The sequence below is a fragment of the Periplaneta americana genome, chromosome 6 (assembly GCF_040183065.1).
Source record: "Periplaneta americana isolate PAMFEO1 chromosome 6, P.americana_PAMFEO1_priV1, whole genome shotgun sequence".
NCBI classification, from domain to species: domain Eukaryota; kingdom Metazoa; phylum Arthropoda; class Insecta; order Blattodea; family Blattidae; genus Periplaneta; species Periplaneta americana.
The window spans coordinates 46,500,292-46,523,797 of NC_091122.1; the positions used below are offsets into that span (position 1 = coordinate 46,500,292).

Here is a 23,506-nt window from a genome sequence, read left to right on the forward strand (position 1 = left end):
TAAGACATTGTTATTAACACTATATTATTATTATTATTATTATTATTATTATTATTATTATTATTATTAGCTCAGTTGGTAAAGCAGCTGGCTACAGACTGGAAGGTCCGGGGTTCGATCCCAGGTGGTGGCAGGATTTTTTCTCGTTTCCAAACTTCCAGAACGGCCCCGAGGTTCACTCAGCCTCCTATAAAATTGAGTACCGGGTGTTTCCCGGGGGTAAAAGGCGGTCAGAGCGTGGTGCCGACCACACCACCTCATTCTAGTGCCGAGGTCATGGAAAGCATGGGGCTCTACCTCCATGCCCCCCAAGTGCCTTCATGGCATGTTATGGGGATACCTTTATTATTATTATTATTATTATTATTATTATTTCAGTACGTAGCATTGTGATTTTACCCTCTTTGGTGATATCTGATATTAGTTGGCAACACTGAAGAGACGGCCAAATTAGACTTTTAGGAACTACTCTTACGTGATCCTCACTATAATATGTGACAGTCAGAATGTATCTCTACAACACAGATTTTTTTTATATATTTTTTTAAACATCAGAATTACAATTATTTATTACAGTCAAGTTAAGGTTATCACGCCTTCTCTTCCATTTCGCCATAAATCAAACTGAGGTACAACGTCATTCGTACAATACAGACTAATAATATTAAAACATTTAATGAGATTAGTTATGATTATAGGGTTGTTTCCGATCTCTGATAACGAATTTGAATGACGTCATGCGCCTCAGGAATCACACCGACAGCTGAATTGTGGGGAGAGGTGACAGACCAGTAATGAATGATTTCATATTTGTATTTCTTACTGTTGCTCCAAGATATTTGAATTTTTCAACGTCTTTGAAAGATAAATCTCCAATTTTTATGTTCCCATTTCGTACAATATTCTGGTCACGAGACATAACCATATACTTTCGGTCTTACTAATAAAAACTCTATATACAGACATTTAACTGTCTTATACTTATACAATGAGTAGCTCGTTTATAAGTCGTGTGTAAATTCCTTACTAATAATCACTACATACGTCGTGTATAACAGTATAACTGTTACACAGCTACGTCATAGTTTCGTCATTACTTCATTACGAAAGGTAATAGAATATCTGAGGTTCTCTATTGCATCCGGTAGAGAGCTCTAGTGTGGCGTGTTAAGTATCGATAGTACACTGGCTCTAATCGATTACACACTATATTTTGGTCAAAGAGTACAAGCTACAGCAATATTATTCTAATTATTTTGTGCTCTTTGGTTTGTTCTTCTGTGGTTACAAGGCAACCATCATCATAAAATGACAGTCGATACGAACAGCTGTTAGAGGGACAGCCAGTTTTTCTCTATATACAACTCTTAAACAAGGGGTTCCGTGTATATAACTACTGCAAAGGAATTCCCATTGTATAGTTACAGCCTGTTTATACATCCATTGCTTATGCATGGTTGAAAGTAAAGTTTTCTGTCTCAACTCTGCATAAGTCTCGTATAAAAACTATACACGGTTTATTAGTAAGACTGTTAGTCTTTTCGGGATTTACTTCTAAACCTATCGCTTTACTTGCTTCAAGTAAAATTCCCGTGTTTTCCCTAATCGTTTGTGAATTTTCTCCTAACATAGCCTATTCACGTCATCCGCATAGACAAGAAGCTGAAGTAACCCGTTCAATTCCAAACCCTCTCTCTTATCCTGAACTTTCCTAATGGTATATTGTAGAGCGAAGTTAAAAAGTAAAGGTGATACTGCATCTCCCTGCTTTAGCCCGCAGTGAATTGGAAAAGCATCAGATAGTAATTGGCCTATACGGACTCTGCTGTAAGTTTAACTAAGACACATTTTAATTAATCGAACTAGTTTCTTGGGAATACCAAATTCAATAAGAATATTATATAGAACTTCTCTCTTAACCGAGTCATATGCCTTTTTGAAATTAATGAATAACTGATGTACTGTACCCTTATACTCCCATTTTTTCTCCAATATCTGTCGAATACAAAAAAACTAGTCGATCTATTACGCCTAAAACCACCATTTCATCTACGTATGGAGTTATTGATAATATGTGTTTAAAATAGTCAGATTGGCAATTCTTATAACTCTTTTATTCCCAACATTACCATCGTGAACACAGCTAAAGTCGCGCTCAAATTTCCTGACGTTTCGCGAGCGCCAGTAACATGCGAGCGCGACATAATCACAAGTACAGCTGTCAAAACAAAAAGTGGCCGCTCTCCTGTATCAAAGTTCCCTTCGGATATCTTCGCTACAATTCGGAGACAGGCGATGTTACATGTTGTTGGACCACGTTGCCTGATATCTACAGTTATAATTGAAGTATACTGTGTGTTATTCGATAGCATAATGGTAGCGTTCAGGCCTCTTATTCATGAGGTCCTGCGTTCGACTACAACCTCGTGCTTTTTATGTCCTTTTTTGTTCTGTTTTTGAGAGAGACAAACTAAACATAATGGCTCCTTTCTCTTTTATGATTATTTTAGTAATTAACATCAGGTTCATTAATATATTATGCCATGACTTTATCATTATCATTATGATATTGTGGCTGCAAATGGAAAGAAAAAAAGATTTTATTCTCAATAAAATATCTTTCGTGGTATAAACATAACAAATTTACTGGCGTCGGCCTTAAAACATTCAAACAATTAAGCGTTCAAAAAACAAATCAAAAAGCCACAATTCAATATTTAGTCTATCTTCCTCTTATCTCGATCATCTTGCAGTCGAGTGGGCATGGAATTGACTAGTCTTTGCAAATAGCGACTGTTCTTAGACACGATATTCCAGGCATTCTGAACATACACACATAAATGTTCTGTCCATGGGCAGGTCTTACATTGCAAACCCAGCAATCTCCAATCTTTCCTATTTTCTGCCTTCCTCTTAGTCTCCGCATATGATCCACATATCCTAATGTCGTTTATTATTCTTTTCAACCAGAGACCCAACCAATTCCTTTTTCTCTTTCTAATCAGTTTCAGCATCATTCTTTCTTCACTCACTTTTTCTAACACAATTTTATTTCTTATTCTGCCTGTCCACTTTACACGCACCGTTCTTCTCCACATCCACATTTCAAATGCTTCAATTCGTTTCTCTTCATTTCGTCGTAATGTCCATGTTCTTTCCCCATACAATGCCACACTCCATACAAAGCACTTCACTAGTCTCTTCCTTAGTTCTTTTTCCAGAGGTCCGCAGAAGATCCTTCTTCTTCTATTAAAAGCTTCCTTTGTTCATGTTTGCAGTTTTCTTGGGAAGGATAGGCCTAAATGCGGTAACATCCCGATGCTTTCCGCACACCACTATCTCTTTCGCATCTTATTAAATTCCAAGGGGCCCAAGCGTGGAGATGAGGAGAGTGGATTTGACTAATTGGGCCCTCCGGACTTCACCGAAAGTCACGGCAAGGGTTAAAAATATTAATTCTATCAGGATGTTTGACCCGGTCAGAGACCGGGAAATCTCAATTAGCCTTTGCCCCCCGCATCCTGGACTACTTTCTACGAATCATCAGAAGATCTTAGAGTGTGATTGGGCCAATTTTTCCAAAAATGTTTCCACACTTTTGCTCTCGTAGCTCAGCGGACGAACGTCGTAATTTAAATGTCAACGTCTCAGGTTCAATTCCTCGTTACTCCTTTTCATTTTATTGTGGTTCAAGGTAGTATAATGTAATAATACAAAAAGAAAAACTAATACCAGTATTATGCAACTGGATTTTTCCAAACCTAATATTAAATTTATGTTATTTATATCGCTAAAGAACGATTACAATATAAATAACTTGAATATTATTTATACAGTATCACTAAAGAACGATAACAGAATATAAATTATAAATATCGGTTTGTTTAATTAATATATTGCAAAAGAACAATAACAATATAAATAACTTGAATACTGTTTTATAATGCTAATGAAGGAAAACAGAATATAAATGGTAACTTGAATATTATTTAAATCGCTAAAGAACGATAACAATATAAAAAACGTGAATATTATTCATATCGGAATTTCACAGATTTATTACAGATGTATTTAAGAAATTGTAGAAGAATAGTAAATAGTAACAGTGTCCTATTAATTCTTCTTGGAGCCAAATTTGTAACTTTTAAAAGTGTGGTTACTATGTTGAAGTGTATGTGTTGTAACGGATGCTTGATTTGTTATGTATGTGAGTCAGTTATGGGATGCTTGTTGTCGTCGCAATGTCGTAATTATAATTTGATTGTGTTCGTGTGACTATTGTGTATTAATTTATGATGTATGGTACGGAAAGCTGCATATTTGTGTTATAGAAGTGTTACGTATGTGTGTTGTTAATGTTTTTGTATGTTACAAATTGATACCTGATATTTGTTTTGCAATCGCAATGCCTAATTTACGGATTGTTTATGTTTTGTTTACATCGCGTAAGCTAATTTAATTTTATTTTCCATTTCTCTTTATGCTTATCTTTTTTGTGTATAAAACTATAGCCCTAACATACATATGTAAAATACGGCTAACCCCCATTGGAAATATAATATTAATTATTATTCATATCGTTATATTACGATAACAGAATACAAATGATGACCTGAATTTTATTCATATCTCTGAAGAACGATAACAAAATATAAATAACGTGATATCCATAAAGAACGATAACTGGATATAAATGATAATTTGAATATCATTTACATCGCTAAAGAAAGATTAAAAAATAAAATGAAAACTTGAAGAAGGCCCGAACCCACGATCTTTGAATCATTAAACAAGCACTCTACCGCTGGTCTACGAGGCGTAGATATGGAACACTTTCATAGTTCCGGAACTGCTTGTACAAGCACATGCATCGTGTAACATCGCCGCGACCCGAAGTGGACTTTGAAAATATTCACTGTTCACGAGTGCGGCCACTTTTTTTTTTGACAGCTGTACATTCTCCGTCTGTCTCTCAGCGGCAGTAGTTTTAAAATTGTGGAGCGCGAACCCTTTACGTGAGATTGGTTTGATAGAGATGTGCAGAAGACTTCATAATTTTATAATAATAATAATAATCATCATCATCATCATCCTTCCATGTATTGGGCCTAGCGGCCCGTTACGGCCTCTTGCCAACGCTTGAACGGTCTGCCCAAGGATCTCTTGCCCACAGGATGGTAATTTAAAATTTGGCATAGAATTATAGAACACGACATTCTGATGACATGTGATCTCCAGTTTTGTCTGTATTTCTGTAGGTATTCCGTAATCGGTTCAATCTGCAGCTCTTACATAATATCAAAATTTCTAATGTGATCCATTCTCGTGTATTCCGCTGTACGACGCATAAATCTCATTTCTGCCGCCGTTAATCTTTGTGAATCAATATTACGAATCGTCCAAGCTTCACTACCAAAACAGAGTATAGGTCTGGCCAATGTTTTATAAATTCAGGTGCGCGTGTTTTTGTACTAAGGTTGGTTGGAATATCTGATTAATTATCCCCATTGTTCTGTTGAATTTAATAATTTTCTCATTCAAATCCTTTTTCTTCTTCATATGAAATTTGGTAACCGAGATAACTAAGATTTTTGACTTGTTCGATGATCTTATTATTGATGCATATTTTGCTACGGACTGGTTCCTTTCCTAAAAAAGCCATCACTTTAGATTTGTCAGTTGAAATTTCCATATTGAAACTTTCTGCCATTTGATTAAAGTTGTAAACCAAACGTTGTAAATTATCTTCTGAAGATTGACAATAATGGAGATAATTACTACAGTTGTCTGAACACTATTTATTGATAAAATAAATAAAATAATAAAAGTGGTTAGAAACCATACATGTTTCGGGGGCTATACTCTCCCATCTTCAGTGGTTGTACCACGACTACGGTGTAGATGTTCTACCGCGATACGAAACGCGGTAGAACATCTACACCGTAGTCGTGGTACAACCACTGAAGATGGGAGAGTATAGCCCCCGAAACATGTATGGTTTCTAACCATTTTTATTATTTTATTTATTTTATCAATAAATAGTGTTCAGACAACTGTAGTAATTATCTCCATTATTGTCAATCTTCACTTATGAACACTGTTGTATTTTGACCTTTTAAGTATTTAATTATCTTCTGAAGTTGCCATAAACACAATATCATCAGCAAATAATAAAGTATCTATTTGGGACAAACGATTTATCGGTATACTTCCATGTGTTTTCCAAGTATAATAATAATAATAATAATAATAATAATAATAATAATAATAATAATAATAATGTCATCAGATTGCAAGGAATGAAATTAAAAGTCACAAAACATAGAAAAATTAGTCGAGTCAGACGCAAATAATCATACTTGCTGAGTTTATATCAATTTTTGTAATATTTTTACTTTCATTAGGGCTAATAAAGTTGTCGAATAACACAAATGCGCAGCATGATAAAATAAATAATAATTTGAAATAGTAATTTTCTGTACATGGCCCTATATAGCATTATGTCCATGCTGTCAAAGCCTATTCTTGCAAAAATAGTGGTTATTATATGCCTGCACATTTAGTATATTATAACGCCTTTATAAAATACCCTGTTTGTTACGCTGAAGTCCCGCATATTACTCTATTTTTGTGCAATATTTTCGATGTAATTTTCAGCAATGTACTGTAACAGCAATGAAACATTTTGGCCCTCGGATGGAAATTTTTGCTGGTCAGTTTGTTGTCTTTTATTGGAGTGCCTGTTAGTGTACGTGTTACACGAAAAGCGCTTTCTATGTCGAAAAAATTGGAAATCTTACGAGAGTACGATGAAAACACTACTCTTAATCAAAAACAACTCTCTGATTCATTATGAATACCATGGACATTAAGGACGATACAGAAAAATTCGCGACTCAATCACTGCAGCTGCGACGTCGGGAGATGTAAGCGCAGGAAAGTGAAGTGTGGCAAACATGAGGACTTGGAGAACACGCACACGGCAAACAACTGTTAAGTACAGTGGGCCTACATATTGTAAATGTTTTTGATGTACAGTACAGTAATTATATAATGGAGTAATACTATATTACCTTTCATGAATCAAGTATTTCAATAAAGAAAAATGTTAATAGATACTGTATATAAGACAAAATTAGTATTCCCGCCTAATATGCGGTCCCGATTAAAGGCTGGTTCACAATAAACCGGAAACGAGAATCGGAACGGAAACGAAAACGGTAAAATTGTTAAAATGTGTACATTAAAATGTGTACATTTAAATGTGAGCATTCACAATTAACGAAAAGCTTGCCGGAGCAGGGGATCGGGAACGGAGAGTTGGCCAAGTTTCAACTTTGGCGTTCACGTTTCCGATCACAGCCCACTACATTCATTCTATTGCCACCTAAGAGCTATTTTGTCGTCGTATATTTTGTAGCAAGACGACCGTGACATAACCTATGCATTATTTTGTTCTGTGCTGTGCACATGGAGCAAGTTTTATTTGATGAGATTCTAATATTGAGTGTTGAGGAAAATCCTCACGTTTACGATAAGCGGCGCGCCTCGTATAAAGATGAGAAAATGAAGGAGAATGCGTGGCTTTCAATAGATGCATCTTGGAACACCGATCGTAAGTGAATCATATTTTATTACTGTATTGGTTGTATTACACACTACATATTCATGCTTCAATTCAATAACTACTGTTGTGTTCATATTTGTTCTATTACAAATGTTTCTTCTCTAATTATTTTACGTTATGGTAGACTTAAAATAGGTTGTGATAATAAAGATGCAGGGGCATATTTATAGTGCCGTACCTAATGAAATGTTTCAGTTGAAATTTCGAAGCTGGTTAACCTGTGTTTATGATGGCTGCCTTGTACTCATGAGAGAATGTCATTGGTCAATTATACACAAATAACATCAGAATGCGTAATATCGACTTTACATATCGTTATTGACATGCATATCGATATGCATAGTCATCTACGTTCTCGGGTTATTGTGAATAAAAAATTTTCATATTCACGTCCTCTGCTTCTCGTTTTCATTCTGGATCTCGTTCCCGGTTTATTGTGAACCAGCCTTAATACGCGGTATAAACCCGGTCCCTTGAACTGCGTCTTATCGGAGTTCTACTGTATTAACCTATAAAATTGGAACCACTAGGGGTAGAAACGTGATTTTTATTTCTGTGTGTTCAGAAAACATTAAATACTTAACATATATACATTCAGGGTCCCTACAACATACCAATTTTCGGAGCGCATTTGTTATTTGAACTTGAGACTTTTTAAGCGGCGAGTCTGCGTGCCCATATGTTGCAACGCAGCACTGCCGCTATTGGTTATCGCCGATAAGCGGACACACCTGTAAACGTCAGGTTTGAGCGCGACTGTAGCACACTCCGTCCACAAAGCGGCAAACTAAGGAACTTCTCCCCGGTCATGTTAGTCAGGATGGGATCGGGGTGGGATGGGGGAGGGGATTTAAGGCTTCTTGGATAAAATAATAGGCATGTCTCCGAGTATATTGCCAATGTTATGTATGGAAGGATCTTATCATTGACGACAGCAGCAGCAATTAACACATCCCTGGGAGATGAGAAGAGACATATTTTTGTAATTTTCAATCAAAAATTCATTTTTAACGCAGCAATCTCTAACATATATTGGGTTATTTTTACGACGCTGCATCAACATCTAGGTTATTTAGCGTCTGAATGATATGAAGGTGATAATGGCGGTGACATGAGTCCGAGGTCCAGCACCGAAAGTTACCCAGCATTTGCTCGTATTGGGTTGAGGGAAAACCCCGGAAAAAACCTCAACCAGGTAACTTGCGCCGAACGGAATTCGAACCCGGGCCACCTGGTTTCGCAGCCAGACGCGCTGACCGTTACTCCACAGGTGTGGACTCTAACTTATATGCTGACCACGTTTGGGCGCTTTGAGGCGCATAGAAAAGTAAAAAATTACGTCATATCTAAATGGCCGCTCTCTTCAATTTGAGTAACATGCGAACTTCTTTTTCAGCACATTCATTTATGTCCAGAGTTTTGACGTTAGGTTCTTGAAATCTTTACTGCATCTGTGTTTTCTATAAACAGTGGTTAACAAACCATAGCAGCAGTTTTTGATAAATACTTTCGAAATTAATAGTACATTATGCAACGAGCCTATGATGGTAGTAATTAAGACGCGAGTATGTTTGTTTATGAAACGAGCGCAAGCGAGTTTCATAATTTTCATACAAGCGTCTTAATTACCATTATAGGCAAGTTTCATACGACTTTTTATGCTGGACCATAATTCTAACTTGAAATTATTCATAAGTATTCATGTTATGGTTATCTAAGCGAGGAGCGGAACTGACCTAAATTGTGAGATGCGCGCAGACGCGAAAGTATTGATTTTTCCCGAGGTACGAATGTCATTGACCTTGATATAATCCAGAGAATAACATGAACATTAGTCTTGATATAACATGGAAATTGATTTAGAATTGAAAAACGAGATGACAAATTGAATTTATTTGAATATTATTTATAATTAACGCTAATTATTATGGTAACAGAACATAACCTTCTGCGACAGTATTGGATTTCCAGCCTCCGTGTCGTTTCGCTAATTGTGTTTCGATTGCATATCCGAGAATAATCGATACTTGCGGTTTTATAATGGTACAATGGTGATTTCTCATTGGCTGAACAACTGAATTATAATGAATAGGTGTACTTTAATGAGGTGCATTAAAGGGCTACTACCAGCTGTATAATTACTACATTTCGGCATGGTCGAGCATAAAAAATTAAGCATACTGACTTGACACTAAAGATTTTAATTACGCGGGTGCGCACGCACGCACACAAACACACAAAAACATATACACACAAAAAACACATACGATTAAAATTATAATTCAGTCTATTCAATTCTTTTTTATAACCATAACAGAGATGTCGTAAAAGAAGTCAAGTATAAAAATTAAATTTTTTGAGAGAAAATATGCAAATTTTCATTTTAAAAATTTGAAAGCTCAAAAACCGTTAATCTGACTATAATGAAACTTAAATCCGAGAATACCTATAGGAAGAGGGTGAGGTGTATAAAATAAGAAGTCTCTACATGAAAAATTGTAGAAAATACACATTTCAACCAACACTCCCTCTTAACAGATACGGACTGAGTTAGACTGACTGGTAAGAAACACACACATAGACACATTCATACGCACACACTTTGAGATACTTCAGAACTAAATGTCTTACTTTGGAACTAAATGGGACCTGTTTGAAAGGCATTCAGTAGGCCGTGGCATTTACAGTTCAGAACATGCACACTCTTGCCTAATGAAGGACAAACATCAGCAGATAATGTATGTGGCGGCCATTTTCTCATGGATTGCGACACTTCAGTGAACTGCATGGCGCGATATGAATAAATGCAACTGTATGCATATTTCTTTTTCTTGCGAGGAGGAAGGGAGGGGGATTTCTGAAGGACGTGAACATATACATAGACTACGTTATCAACAAAGTCATCACGCGACAAGCAGGGCATTATTCACAGAGGGGTCTAGAAAATATGACCAAATACACTGAGAAGCGAAGGATGGAGATCGAACTGAATTTTAACAGTTCAGATTATAGTAAGGTTAACAGGTATTTTTCTCACAAAGTCTGGAGGCAGATTTCGATTTACGGGGGGGGGGGGGGACTACTTTTAACATTTCTTCAGTTTGCCATTCACTTATTGTTTTCATACATTGTGACTTACTTACTTACTGGCTTTTAAGGAACCCGAAGGTTCATTGCCGCCCTCACATAAGCCCGCCATCGGTCCCTATCCTGAGCAAGATTAATCCATTCTCTATCATCATATCGCACCTCCCTCAAATCCATTTTAATATTATCTTCCTATCTACGTCTCGGCCTCCCTAAAGGTCTTTCTCCCTCCGTCCTCCCAACTAACACTCTATATGCATTTCTGGATTCGCCCATACGTGATACATGCCCTGCCCATCTCAAACGTCTGGATTTAATGTTCCTAATTATGTCAGGTGAAGAATACAATGCGTGTAGTTGTGTTATTGTTTTCACACATAAAGAATTTATAGTAATTTATGTTACAAGTTTGTGAAATGGGTAGTATTTTGACAGGAGTGTAGATCTGAGAAACGAGACTTGCCGAGTTTCTCAAATAGCCTCAAAATATTACTTCACACACACACATACACACACACACACTATGCTCACTTCACGCACTAGTGTCGAAGAGGCTCACTTCACACACTGCTAACAGTGCGTGAAATTGCACTGTTTTCACACACTTTAAAGAATTAAAATACTTATTCTACTTACACAGTATTGTTTTCACACACGTTAAAGAATTAAAATACTTATTCTACTTACACAGTATTGTTTTCACACACTTTAAAGAATTAAACTACTTATTTTACTTACAAAGTATTGTTTTCACACACTACAGTATTGTTTTCAGTCACTTTAAAGAATTAAATACTTATTCTACTTACACAGTATTGTTTTCACACACGTTAAAGAATTAAAATACTTATTCTACTTACACAGTATTGTTTTCACACACTTTAAGAAATTAAACTACTTATTCTACTTACACAGTATTGTTTTCACACACTTTAAAGAATTAAACTACTTATTTTACTTACAAAGTATTGTTTTCACACACTACAGTATTGTTTTCAGTCACTTTAAAGAATTAAATACTTATTCTACTTACACAGTATTGTTTTCACACACGTTAAAGAATTAAAATACTTATTCTACTTACACAGTATTGTTTTCACACACTTTAAGAAATTAAACTACTTATTCTACTTACACAGTATTGTTTTCACACACTTTAAAGAATTAAACTACTTATTTTACTTACAAAGTATTGTTTTCACACACTACAGTATTGTTTTCAGTCACTTTAAAGAATTAAATACTTATTCTACTTACACAGTATTGTTTTCACACACGTTAAAGAATTAAAATACTTATTCTACTTACACAGTATTGTTTTCACACACTTTAAGAAATTAAACTACTTATTCTACTTACAAAGTATTGTTTTCACACACTACAGTATTGTTTTCAGTCACTTTAAAGAATTAAATACTTATTCTACTTACAAAGTATTGTTTTCACACACTACAGTATTGTTTTCAGTCACTTTAAAGAATTAAATACTTATTCTACTTACACAGTATTGTTTTTACACACGTTAAAGAATTAAAATACTTATTCTACTTACACAGTATTGTTTTCACACACTTTAAAGAATTAAACTACTTATTCTACTTACACAGTATTGTTTTCACACACGTTAAAGAATTAAATACTTAGTCTACTTACACAGTATTGTTTTCACACACGTTAAAGAATTAAAATACTTATTCTACTTACACAGTATTGTTTTCACACACGTTAAAGAATTAAATACTTATTCTACTTACACAGTATTGTTTTCACACACGTTAAAGAATTAAAATACTTATTCTACTTACACAGTATTGTTTTCACACACTTTAAAGAATTAAACTACTTATTCTACTTACAAAGTATTGTTTTCACACACTACAGTATCGTTTTCAGTCACTTTAAAGAATTAAATACTTATTCTACTTACACAGTATTGTTTTCACACACGTTAAAGAATTAAAATACTTATTCTACTTACACAGTATTGTTTTCACACACTTTAAAGAATTGAACTACTTATTTTACTTACAAAGTATTGTTTTCACACACTACAGTATTGTTTTCAGTCACTTTAAAGAATTAAATACTTATTCTACTTACAAAGTATTGTTTTCACATACTACAGTATTGTTTGCAGTCACTTTAAAGAATTAAATACTTATTCTACTTACACAGTATTGTTTTCACACACGTTAAAGAATTAAAATACTTATTCTACTTACACAGTATTGTTTTCACACACTTTAAAGAATTAAATTACTTATTCTACTTACACAGTATTGTTTTCACACACTTTAAAGAATTAAACTACTTATTCTACTTACAAAGTATTGTTTTCACACACTACAGTATTGTTTTCAGTCACTTTAAAGAATTAAATACTTATTCTACTTACACAGTATTGTTTTTACACACGTTAAAGAATTAAAATACTTATTCTACTTACACAGTATTGTTTTCACACACTTTAAAGAATTAAACTACTTATTCTACTGACACAGTATTGTTTTCTCACACTTTAAAGAATTAAACTACTTATCCTACTTACACAGTATTGTTTTCACACAAATTAAACTTCTTATTCTACTTACACAGTGAAATATTCATTCAACTTGACTATTCCTTAAACGAAATGGTATTTTTCAGAAGAGTGAATTTTTTAAGCAGACCTTCGCTGAATTCCAGTTGACTAAGTCACTTCAGAATGGTTATAATCACAAAAAGTAATCTTTTCAGGAACAGCAAAAAAACTAATATTCATTTACATGGTAAACCGTATGTAATGTCTTCATTTCCGGGGGTTATTCCTCGAGATATTAAAAAAAATTAATACAATTTTGCTCGTTTTTGCTTCTTTTCCGAGATAAAAACTGTTTTATATGAAACATTTCAATGATTGTTTTGGGAAAGCCATTGATTTAATTCCCAATATACTCAGCAATTTAAGAGAGCAGTGTATTATGATAATAACTGATTGAAATAATTTCAATTTCGTTCTTTAATTATGTACATATTTGATCCGAACAAATGTAACTTCTCGTAAGATACTTTAAATTTAATTAGAGATTGGACTTAACAAATGAAAAAAACGTAAATGTCAGCACAAACTTGAATTGGAACAAATTTTGAGTGCGTGCTTTACATTACAATGAATGACTGTAAAAATTTTAAGTGTTTCAAATGAAAAATTTGTCCTTCTTGTTCATAAAATACACGTTTTCTTTCCTAATGATATGCTGGCTACCAGATGCTTCTATCTGATCTCCAAGCGCATAGCTTTGTTTTGTTTTCGCATGTTTCCTGAAGAGCAGACCTGTAGCAAGGTCTGGTGCCGCCGGTCTATACTACTTACATAACTACACGGTTGCGGGTCACGTGAGGGGTTTAGGTAACCAAACACAAGACTACAGAACCAAATGTGCGTAATTACTGATTTAATATAGGGCATTATTATGAGCATTTTAGTTTTATGTTACAGCAACCAAATCATTGGCAATTTTATTTTATGTAATTAAATTTTTAACTTTTGAAAAACAATATGTATTCATAAATGAAATAATATTGTGCAATACAGCGTTTCTCAAACTTTTTTGAAGTGGGGACCACTTTTTAAAATCAGAACAGTTCCGCGGACCATCTTATTCTTGTTCCCTTTGAAAGCAAATTTATCATTTCCGTAGCATATTTTAATACCAGTATACTTATATTTTAAAACTGAATTAAAATTCGGTACTTTGGTCCTCTGTTATGAATTCGGGTGGTCCCTGGCTGGGTTACAGGCGCGGCGCCAGATGTGCAGGGAAAAGATATCGAGAAAAACCACGTATATAGTGCTTTAAATCCCTCTTTTGTTGCTGAGAGTAGAGTGGGAAGTCGATAGACGGGTAGGGTAATAGATTTCATAAAATGTCTGTACTGAGAGAAAAAGTGAAAATCGATTGCCATGTGTCATTTTCAAACTGACATTTTAAGCTATAGTGTGATACGCAATTCGTTCGAATTTTATTTTTTCTTCTGTATTTTTTTGAAGGACCACAAGGGTAGACCTCGAGGACCACAGGTGGTCCGCGGACAGTAGTTTAGAAACGCTGGTGTAATAGGCCCTGATTATGTAACGGCGAAAACATTCGTAATTCCATACCTTTATATTTATGTCAAATGGTTGAATAAACTTATAAAAGAATTTATACAGATGATGTTATGCAATTTTTGAAGTGTCGAACAATCATCTACTGTATTTCAATAACACAGTGACCTCTAACATACGGTGTCACTAAAGGGGTGAATACACTCTGGGGTTTAAAAAAAACTGCAGTTAAAGAATACTTCATGTCTAAAGCAGACAGATGGTCTGTCGTAAACTTCCCGCATGTCTGCACATCGTTCGACCACATGTGTATAGGTACACCAAATGTTAAAACCGACTAGACCCCATGACATTACTAAGGCCTTACGTAAGATGTAGCCTATATCGACAGTTAATTGAAAGGTTCAGAGCTATAGTGGGCCAAGCACCATTTATTAGAAACGGAGAAAACAAGGGTTAATATTAAGTGATTACTATAACTTAACGAAACATATAGCAAGTAAGATAAAATATGCACATTAAAATTAAATGATACGTCAATCTTCATTAAATTATGGTATTCACTTAACTTTAACCCTTCACTCAGTTTTTAATAAATGGCGCTTGGCCCACTACGGCTCTGAACCCTTCAATTGTAGAAAGGATAGTGAGGGTGAGGACTGCTGTAAGATGTAGTATGTCAAAAAATTAGTTGTAGATCTGATCGTGAGGACTGGTTTAAGATGTATATGACAGCTGCTTGTAGATCAGATCGTGAGAACTGATGTAAGGTGTAAATTATTGGCAGTTAATTATAGATCGGATCCTGAGGACTAATGTAAGATAAAGTATATCCGTAAGTTATAGATCGGATTGTGAAGATCGATAAGATGTATCGGATCGTGCAGACTGATGAAGTCATAGTATGTAGGCAAATTAGTTGCAGATCTAATCGTGAGGACTAGTTGTTTGCAGATCGAATGGAAAGAAATGATGTAAGAATATGAATATCGGGAGGCAATTATAGATCAGATCGTAAAGATGGTGTAACATGTATATTGCAGATCGGATTGTAAGGACTACCCATAATGTAAACTGTAGTATGATTAGAGTTATTTGCAGTTAGGAGCGGGAGGACTGATGCAAAATATACTACATTCACAGCTAGTTGTAGATCTGATCGTGAGGACTGATGTAAGATGTAGTATGCCAAAAAGTTAGTTGTAGATCTGATCGTGAGGACTGATTTAACATGTATATCGACAGTTGCTTGTAGATCAAATCGTGAGGATCGAGGTAAGGTGTAAATTATTGGCAGTTAATTATAGATCGGATCGTGAGGACTGGTGTAAGATAAAGTATATCGATAAGTTATAGATCGTATTGTGAAGATCGATATAAGATGTATCAGATCGTGAGGACTGATGGAAGTTGTAGTATGCAAGCAAGTTAGTTGTACAGGGACATCATTTTATTTTTACTTCAATTTTTATTGTACTTGAGTTTTTTTAATGTGTTTCACTCCCACCACTTCTACTAATGAAGTTCAACCGTCCTCCACACAGAATCAAGACCGCATATACAGTCATAGTAGCCTTACGGTCATAGCAAACAGTACGTTCCAAAAACATGTTCGCGTTTTCCAGTGATGAAAGAGCTTTCGAAATTGAATCATTTTCGCACAGGTACTGTCGTCCATTTGCCTACGTCCCACCCCGGTTTCCCCCACCTGCTTCTATTCGACTCTCTGCAAAGGCTAGTGGCTGGACTGTCTTAGCTCTTTTCTGAGAACATTAATTTATGTTAGGAATCGGACGTCTACGTAATATTATACCCATACAATTGTTTAAAATAACTTAAATAAAAGGGCCTCGTTAAGTAATTAACTGTCACGTGATTTCCTCCCTTTCTACGACCCTGTGACATAACCACTTGGACGGACAGCAGGCCTAGATAGCATGTCTGAGTGATTTTATCTTTTCGGATCGGGCAGAATTAAAGATTGAATTTACAGTACGTAAGGTAATCTTTTATATAGTAGGTACAGAATTATTTCAACATGAGTTATTGATATGAAGTACGAACCTGGTAATTGCAATTAGGTAGAATAGTCTTTAGTGCGATAATATGCACATTAGAACTGAAGCCTGTATCGAAATGAACGGCCACCATTTTCAAAAATGTGTCTAAATATCCATATTATGATTATTTTTCAATTTAACTTCATTCTCTATAGTGTATGCTAATGTGCTGTAGACAGTATAATATACACTGCATAATGAATACGTCCGCATGGACAACTGAGTTCGTGAGTAAAAACGCTTATTATTAATATTGTACTGTATTTTGATTCAACAAAAACCCAATGAAAATTATGCAACTCAAAAGCGTGATATTTCCTAGTTTACGTAAATGGATGAACTACTTTTCTTCCTTCCCATACCTAGTAAAGTGATTTATTTGCATTTTACGCCAGTATCATCGAACTCCAGTTGTGGAAGGGGGTAGCAAACGGTGTTTCCGGTTCTCAGTCGATCTAAAGGTATAGCCAGGTTAATATAGGAAATGTTAGTAAAAATAAAATGATGTCCCTGTAGATCTAATCGTGAGGGCTAGTTTAACATGTATTCCGATAGTTGTTTGTAGATCGGATTGTAAGGACTGATGTAAGAATATGAATATCGGGAGGTGATTATAGATCAGATCGTAAAGATGGTGCAACATGTATATTGGAGGTCGGATTGTAAGGACTGATGTATTTGTATGTATTTGCAGTTCGGAGCGGGAGGACTGATGTAAGATATAGTATATTTACAGTTGGTTATAGACAGGATCGTGAGGACTGATTGAAGATGTAGTATATTGACACTAAAATTGTAGATCCGATCGTGAGCATTGACATAAGATTTAGTGAGATTATAGTTATTTGTGCTTTCGAGCGGGAGGACTGATGTAAGATACAGTAGAGTGAAACAGTGGGCGATGACTATCGGGGGAAGATGCTTATTTCTTTACAGTTTCGCATTCTTCCAAGAGAGAACGCCACGCGCATATCTTCATGATAACTGAAACAGTTGAATGCCTGTAACTCATTTTGCCACGTGTTCTTGTTGTGAAAAGAAGCAAGCTTTTTTCTGCTATAAAATAATTGCAAAGGTATGTTAAAATTTTAATACATCCTTGAATTCGTAATAACTGTCAAACCTTTGTAATGGATATTGTAGTAAAGGTTCTAAAGTTTGTTTTGTTAACAACCAACGACCTTGTTCCGCCATCTTAGATTGCATCACAGCACTACGCATCTTATTCCGATACTTGGAGAAGATGGTCACTTTTTTCGGGGTAAGATGGCAACTTGTTGTAAGAGTTTTATTTTTTGTTTTATTGCACGGAATGCGTAAACATTACGTAAGTTCCTCTTATAGAAGACAGTGGATTGAGGACAGTCTTCAACTTGCGATAGAATATGTTAGAACAACAGGTATGAACTGTTTTAGAGCATCGCAAGCATACGAGATTCCTTACCGTACCCTTAGACGCCGCCTAAAAAAGAATGATGACAAAAAATGTACTGGACTGAATTCATTGTGTACAAAAAGAGGTTTCACGAGTCTTTCACACGGCAATAACATCTGTGCAATGGCTATGATGCTAAGTAGTGATAAACGAGTGAGAAAGTGTCTTCAGATTAAGTCATTTTTGTTATATACTCGTACATGTATCAAATCAAGTTCAGGTAAAATACATATGTCAATAAATGTGTTAATTGCATTTCCCATCTTACCCGACTATCGGGGAAAAATGCCTACAATGCAAGTAAGAAGAAAACCTGTGTCTATAAACAAGGTAATTCATATTTTCTGTTTCGTACAAAAAAATATAGTTTCTAAATACCTTCCAGACTTTGATATTTCAATATGAATTTCAAAACTAAATGAACAATATCTTAAATTTTCAATCGAAGAAAAGTGAGGCATCTTCCCCCGATCCACTCTAGCTATATCGGTAAGTCAGTTGTAGATTAGATTGTGAAAACCGATGTAGCCTATGCATAGCGATAGACAGTTGTAGATCGGATCGTGAGGACTAATGCAATATGTATATTGACAGTTGTAGATCGGATCATGAGGACTGATGTAATATGTAGTAACTGTAGAGCCCATCATGAGCAATGATGTAAGCTGTAGTAAGGTTACAGTTATTCGTAGTTAGGAGCGGGAGGACTGATGTAAGATATAGTATATTTACAGTCAGTTGTAGATTGGATCGTGAAAACTGATGTAAGATGTAGCCGTCGACAGTTAGTTGTAGATTTGATTATGAGGGCTGATCTAAGACATAGTACAGGGGTCCTACAAAATAACTTTCCGGTTTCAAAAACATGTAATTTACGTTCTATGAATCTGAGGTGCATGAAAATAGCACCAATGGAAAGAGAGACTCAAAATGTTTAGTCGTGGCAACATTGTTTTCCTAGTTCGTAACACTGCCTCATAATAGCGCATATAAACAAATTTGTTCATTGCTGAAGCGAAATCCCTGCTATAGAGGACAGAAAAGATTTTTGTGTGCTTGATATTCATTTAAACCAGTCAGTTATTAATGTGCAATGGCATTACCGAACAAAGTTTGTGCAGATTCATCCAGTGGGCCTACAATTCGTAAATAGTACACTAGTTTAACGCAAGATTCTTCGCAAGCGGTTGCGATTTCATCTGTACCGACTACAGCTGCTATAAGCCCTAAAACCAGAGGACAAAGTGCTACGAAGAAATTTCTGCATAAGTAATTGAAAATGATGATGAATTTATTCGTTCCGTGGTGTTTTCTGACGAAGCCACTTTTCATCTTTCTGGTAAGGTGAACAGGTGAACAGCTATAACCTCAGAATCTGGGGGTCGGAAAACCCGCGTAACCACGTGGAAATTGACTATAGGCTTGATGTGTGCCGTGTTACCAATGGGGGACACATTGAACATTTTTACGGTAACGAACTGAACTTTTTGAGTTTCTCTTTCCATTGGTACTGTACTTTTTTCATGTATCTCAGATCCACAGAACGTAAATTACAGACGTGAACCAATTATTAGACTAAAACGTTTTCTTGGAAATATAATACATCAACTATCAGTATAATTCACAGAGTCTATATTGTTGTAAATATGGTTGTTTACATCTTCTGGTATATTTTTCCAATGGTTAAATACATTCTTTTCTGGCTATGTCGATACTATTGGTGTTTTAATTATATATTGCAGAAGATATTCACCCATGGCCTGCAAGAAGACCGGACATGAACGAAATCGAAAATCTGTGGTCTATAATGAAGAAGAAAGTCAACAAATGGAGGCTTTCAACAAAACATGGACTGATTTAAGCACTGTCTGATATTTGGCTAAATGATGCTGATATTCAAAGAAAGTGTCAAACTTTGGTTCCCAGCATCCCTGACAAAATCAACGTGTTAATAAAGAATAAGGGAATGTTCACAAAATATTAGTAACCTCAATACTCAATTTTCTGTTCATTATTTCTACCGATAAATACAGCTTCGTTGCACATAATTTAGTCTAATAATTTGTCCACGTCTGTACATGTGTTCGAAACCGGAAAGGTAGCGAACAGACGTGAAGTAGCATAAGACTGTCACTCGTCTCTTACTCTGAAAGAAAATGTTAGGAAAGGACACAACTTTCTCGATGCAATTACTTTTCACTTCATGTGCACTTACTTCCAATTTACCAGCGCATTTGACACCGCAGAAATGCAAAGAAATAACAACCAGCTTACCTCCATCAGGGCTTGGGAGAGGTTGTACTTCTTCATGTAGTTGGGAAGTCCCAGTCTGGTGTCATTTTCACCGGGCTCTGTCGTCAAGACTGAAAGAAACAGACACAAAAACGTGCCTCAGTCACAGTATCAAATACGGCAACAGAATTATGGCATACAGGCTTCCTCCGTGAAGATTTCGGGTTCTACAACAACGTGAGGCTTAATTTCTCCGTTTCTCCGACTTCTCTCACATGGTTGCATTATCCAAAATAGTCTCCACGAACTGAAGATTTGTTGTTGGTAAGGATTAACAAAAAAAACTTACACTTATGAAGACGAAGGAATGCCGCGGTCAGTCTCAGGATACTCGTCTTGTCCATCTTCTTGGGCGAGTTCGCCACTGTGGGCACCAGGAGGGCTAGATTGCTTATGTGGGCGTTCATCTTGTCCCTCCGATGCTTCTCCATCATATTGCGGTTCTGGCGACTGTAACTGCAACAAACAAAAACCTTTACTCAGCCTGTGCATCAGTATGGAAGATTTCAAGCTCAAAGAACCTTTATTCAACATTATCCGATACTATGGTAGTGTCTGAGTTTTAGGTTCTTATTGCACATAACATAGAAAAATTATGAAACGTTGACAAGTACATATTCTCGATGTAGAAAATAAGATTCTTGGCAAGTCGTACTTCAGGTGTATTTCTAATAAACTAATATTTTGAACATTAATTGATCAAGTATCAATCACATATAAGAAAGATCAAGCCACTGAAAATAAATTAAATAAATTTAGCCATACCTGCGGAACAATTACGCGAACATTGGGGTTAGTGAAAATTGTTCTGCACGCTGTTTAAAGGTACGTTTTCCTCGGTGCGACTATTGCGATGATCGTGCAACGATCGTTGAGCACTATTTCTTTGTATTTTCTATGGAGCTGTTTTCCTCCGAGCGACTGCCGCGACTCTAGAAAATACAAAGAAATAGTGCTCAGCGATTATCGTTGCACGATCATCGTTGAACGATCATCGCAATAGTCGCACCGAGGAAAACGTACCTTAATACTAGAATAACAATGTATTTTGGGCCATAACCATGAAAATTTTACCACTTATTCATCAGTATTTTCTTATTCAATGTGTCTATAGTTAAAAATTATAGTGTAATTACCATAGCCCTGATTGATAATTAATTAAAGATATGCAAAAATGCCATTAGGAAAGTTCACGCTAACAGAGAGGGTCCGGAATAGAACAGGTTACATCAGCTTTTTGTCTATGCGGATGACGTGAATACGTTAGGAGAAAATCCACAAACGATTAGGGAAAACACGGGAATTTTACTTGAAGTAAGTAAAGCGATAGGGTTGGAAGTAAATCCCGAAAAAGACAAAGTATAGGATTATGTCTCGTGACCAGAATATTGTACGAAATGGAAATATAAAAATTGGAAATGTATCCTTTGAAGAGGTGAAAAAATTCAAATATCTTGGAGCAACAAATATAAATGACACTCGGGAAGAATTTAAACACAGAATAAATATGGGAAATGCCTGTTATTATTCGGTTGAGAACCATTAGTCATCTACTTTACTGTCAAAATATCTTAAAGGCAGAATTTAGAAAAGAGTTATATTACCGGTTGTTCTATATGGTTGTGAAGTTTGGACTCTCACTTTGAGAGAGGAACAGAGATTAAGGGTGTTTGAGAATAAGGTTCTTAGGAAAATATTTGGGGCTAAGAGGGATAAAGTTACAGGAGAATGAAGAAAGTTACACAACGCAGAACTGCACGCATTGTATTCTTCACCTGACATAATTAGGAACATTAAATCCAGACGTTTGAGATGGGCAGGGTATGTAGCACGTATGACCGAATCCAGAAATGCATAAAGTGTTAGTTGGAAGGCCGGAGGGAAAAAGACCTTTGGGAAGGCCGAGACGTAGATGGGAAGATAATATTAAAATGGATTTGAGGGAGGTGGGATATGATGGTAGAGACTGGATTAATCTTGCTCAGGATAGGGACCGATGGCGGGCTTATGTAAGGGCGGCAATGAACCTGCGGGTTGCTTAAAAGCCGTAAGAATGCGCAAAATCACAGAACACATCATATCGATCAACAATGGTAAACTTTTCTATTAAAAAAAAAAAGAACTACCAATCACACACAACTTGTTCAATTTTTTCTAAATTATACATTTAATATCATCGAAAAAATAATTTATATGATTCATCGATATGATGGAGATGTGTTGGGATGTAGGAGAAAATCGGAGCTTCCAGACAGAACACCTGGTTCACCAAGACTATGGTCTTGCCGAACACAAGTTAAGAATATGGAGTACGCTGGGGATAAAACCAAGATCCACAGGATTGAGTCCACAGCTCTAGGCATCGGACTGCACTGACAGCTTTGGGCCAAACAATTCACTTTTTCCGAGGTTTTCACGAACTGTCTGACAAATGTCAAGTGAACCTACTGTAAAAAACGTTGAACTCAACTCGAGAAGTATTTCGCTATATTAAATTACATCGCTTCTGGGTAACTGCGAAGTTTATACTGCGTTGGTAGATATGCGATTTAAAATTCGACAGCAGTGTCAACTTCTTGATATTCACGACTCAAACGGAGTTTTGTTAAACATTTTCGTCCGAAAGTGCTACTCAAAATGTCAATTTCAACATTTGAAGTCCTTCCTGATTCAGCACGAAGAAGTCTGTCAAGGTCAGAAGTCATAACCTTCGCATTTTTCAAGGCCTTCACACAGAGAGAAAATACAGCTGCCCAGAACACTTGCAGCCTTAATCTGCATGAAGAAGTCAACTTGCGTAGAATTGTCTTGGAGCGCTTATGACATCACCTGTAAGTTTCGTTGTCGCAGTCATCCTCTTACACGGCTTACCAACTTAGTCTGTTATACCATCTGACCGCAGCTTTCTTAATGTTGGA

General features: G+C 35.8%; 1 protein-coding gene across 2 annotated transcripts in view; it reads right to left on the reverse strand.

The window, feature by feature from the left end:
• Positions 1 to 23,506, reverse strand: part of LOC138701302 (aryl hydrocarbon receptor nuclear translocator homolog) — an 824,740-nt gene that overhangs the window by 199,177 nt on the left and 602,057 nt on the right. For both annotated transcript variants that reach the window (XM_069828046.1, XM_069828047.1), the window contains 2 exons: positions 20,878 to 21,044; positions 20,571 to 20,659 (listed from right to left, as the gene is read on the reverse strand). In XM_069828046.1, the coding sequence (XP_069684147.1) occupies positions 20,571 to 20,659; positions 20,878 to 21,044 (256 nt within the window). The remainder of the gene's footprint in view (positions 1 to 20,570; positions 20,660 to 20,877; positions 21,045 to 23,506) is intronic.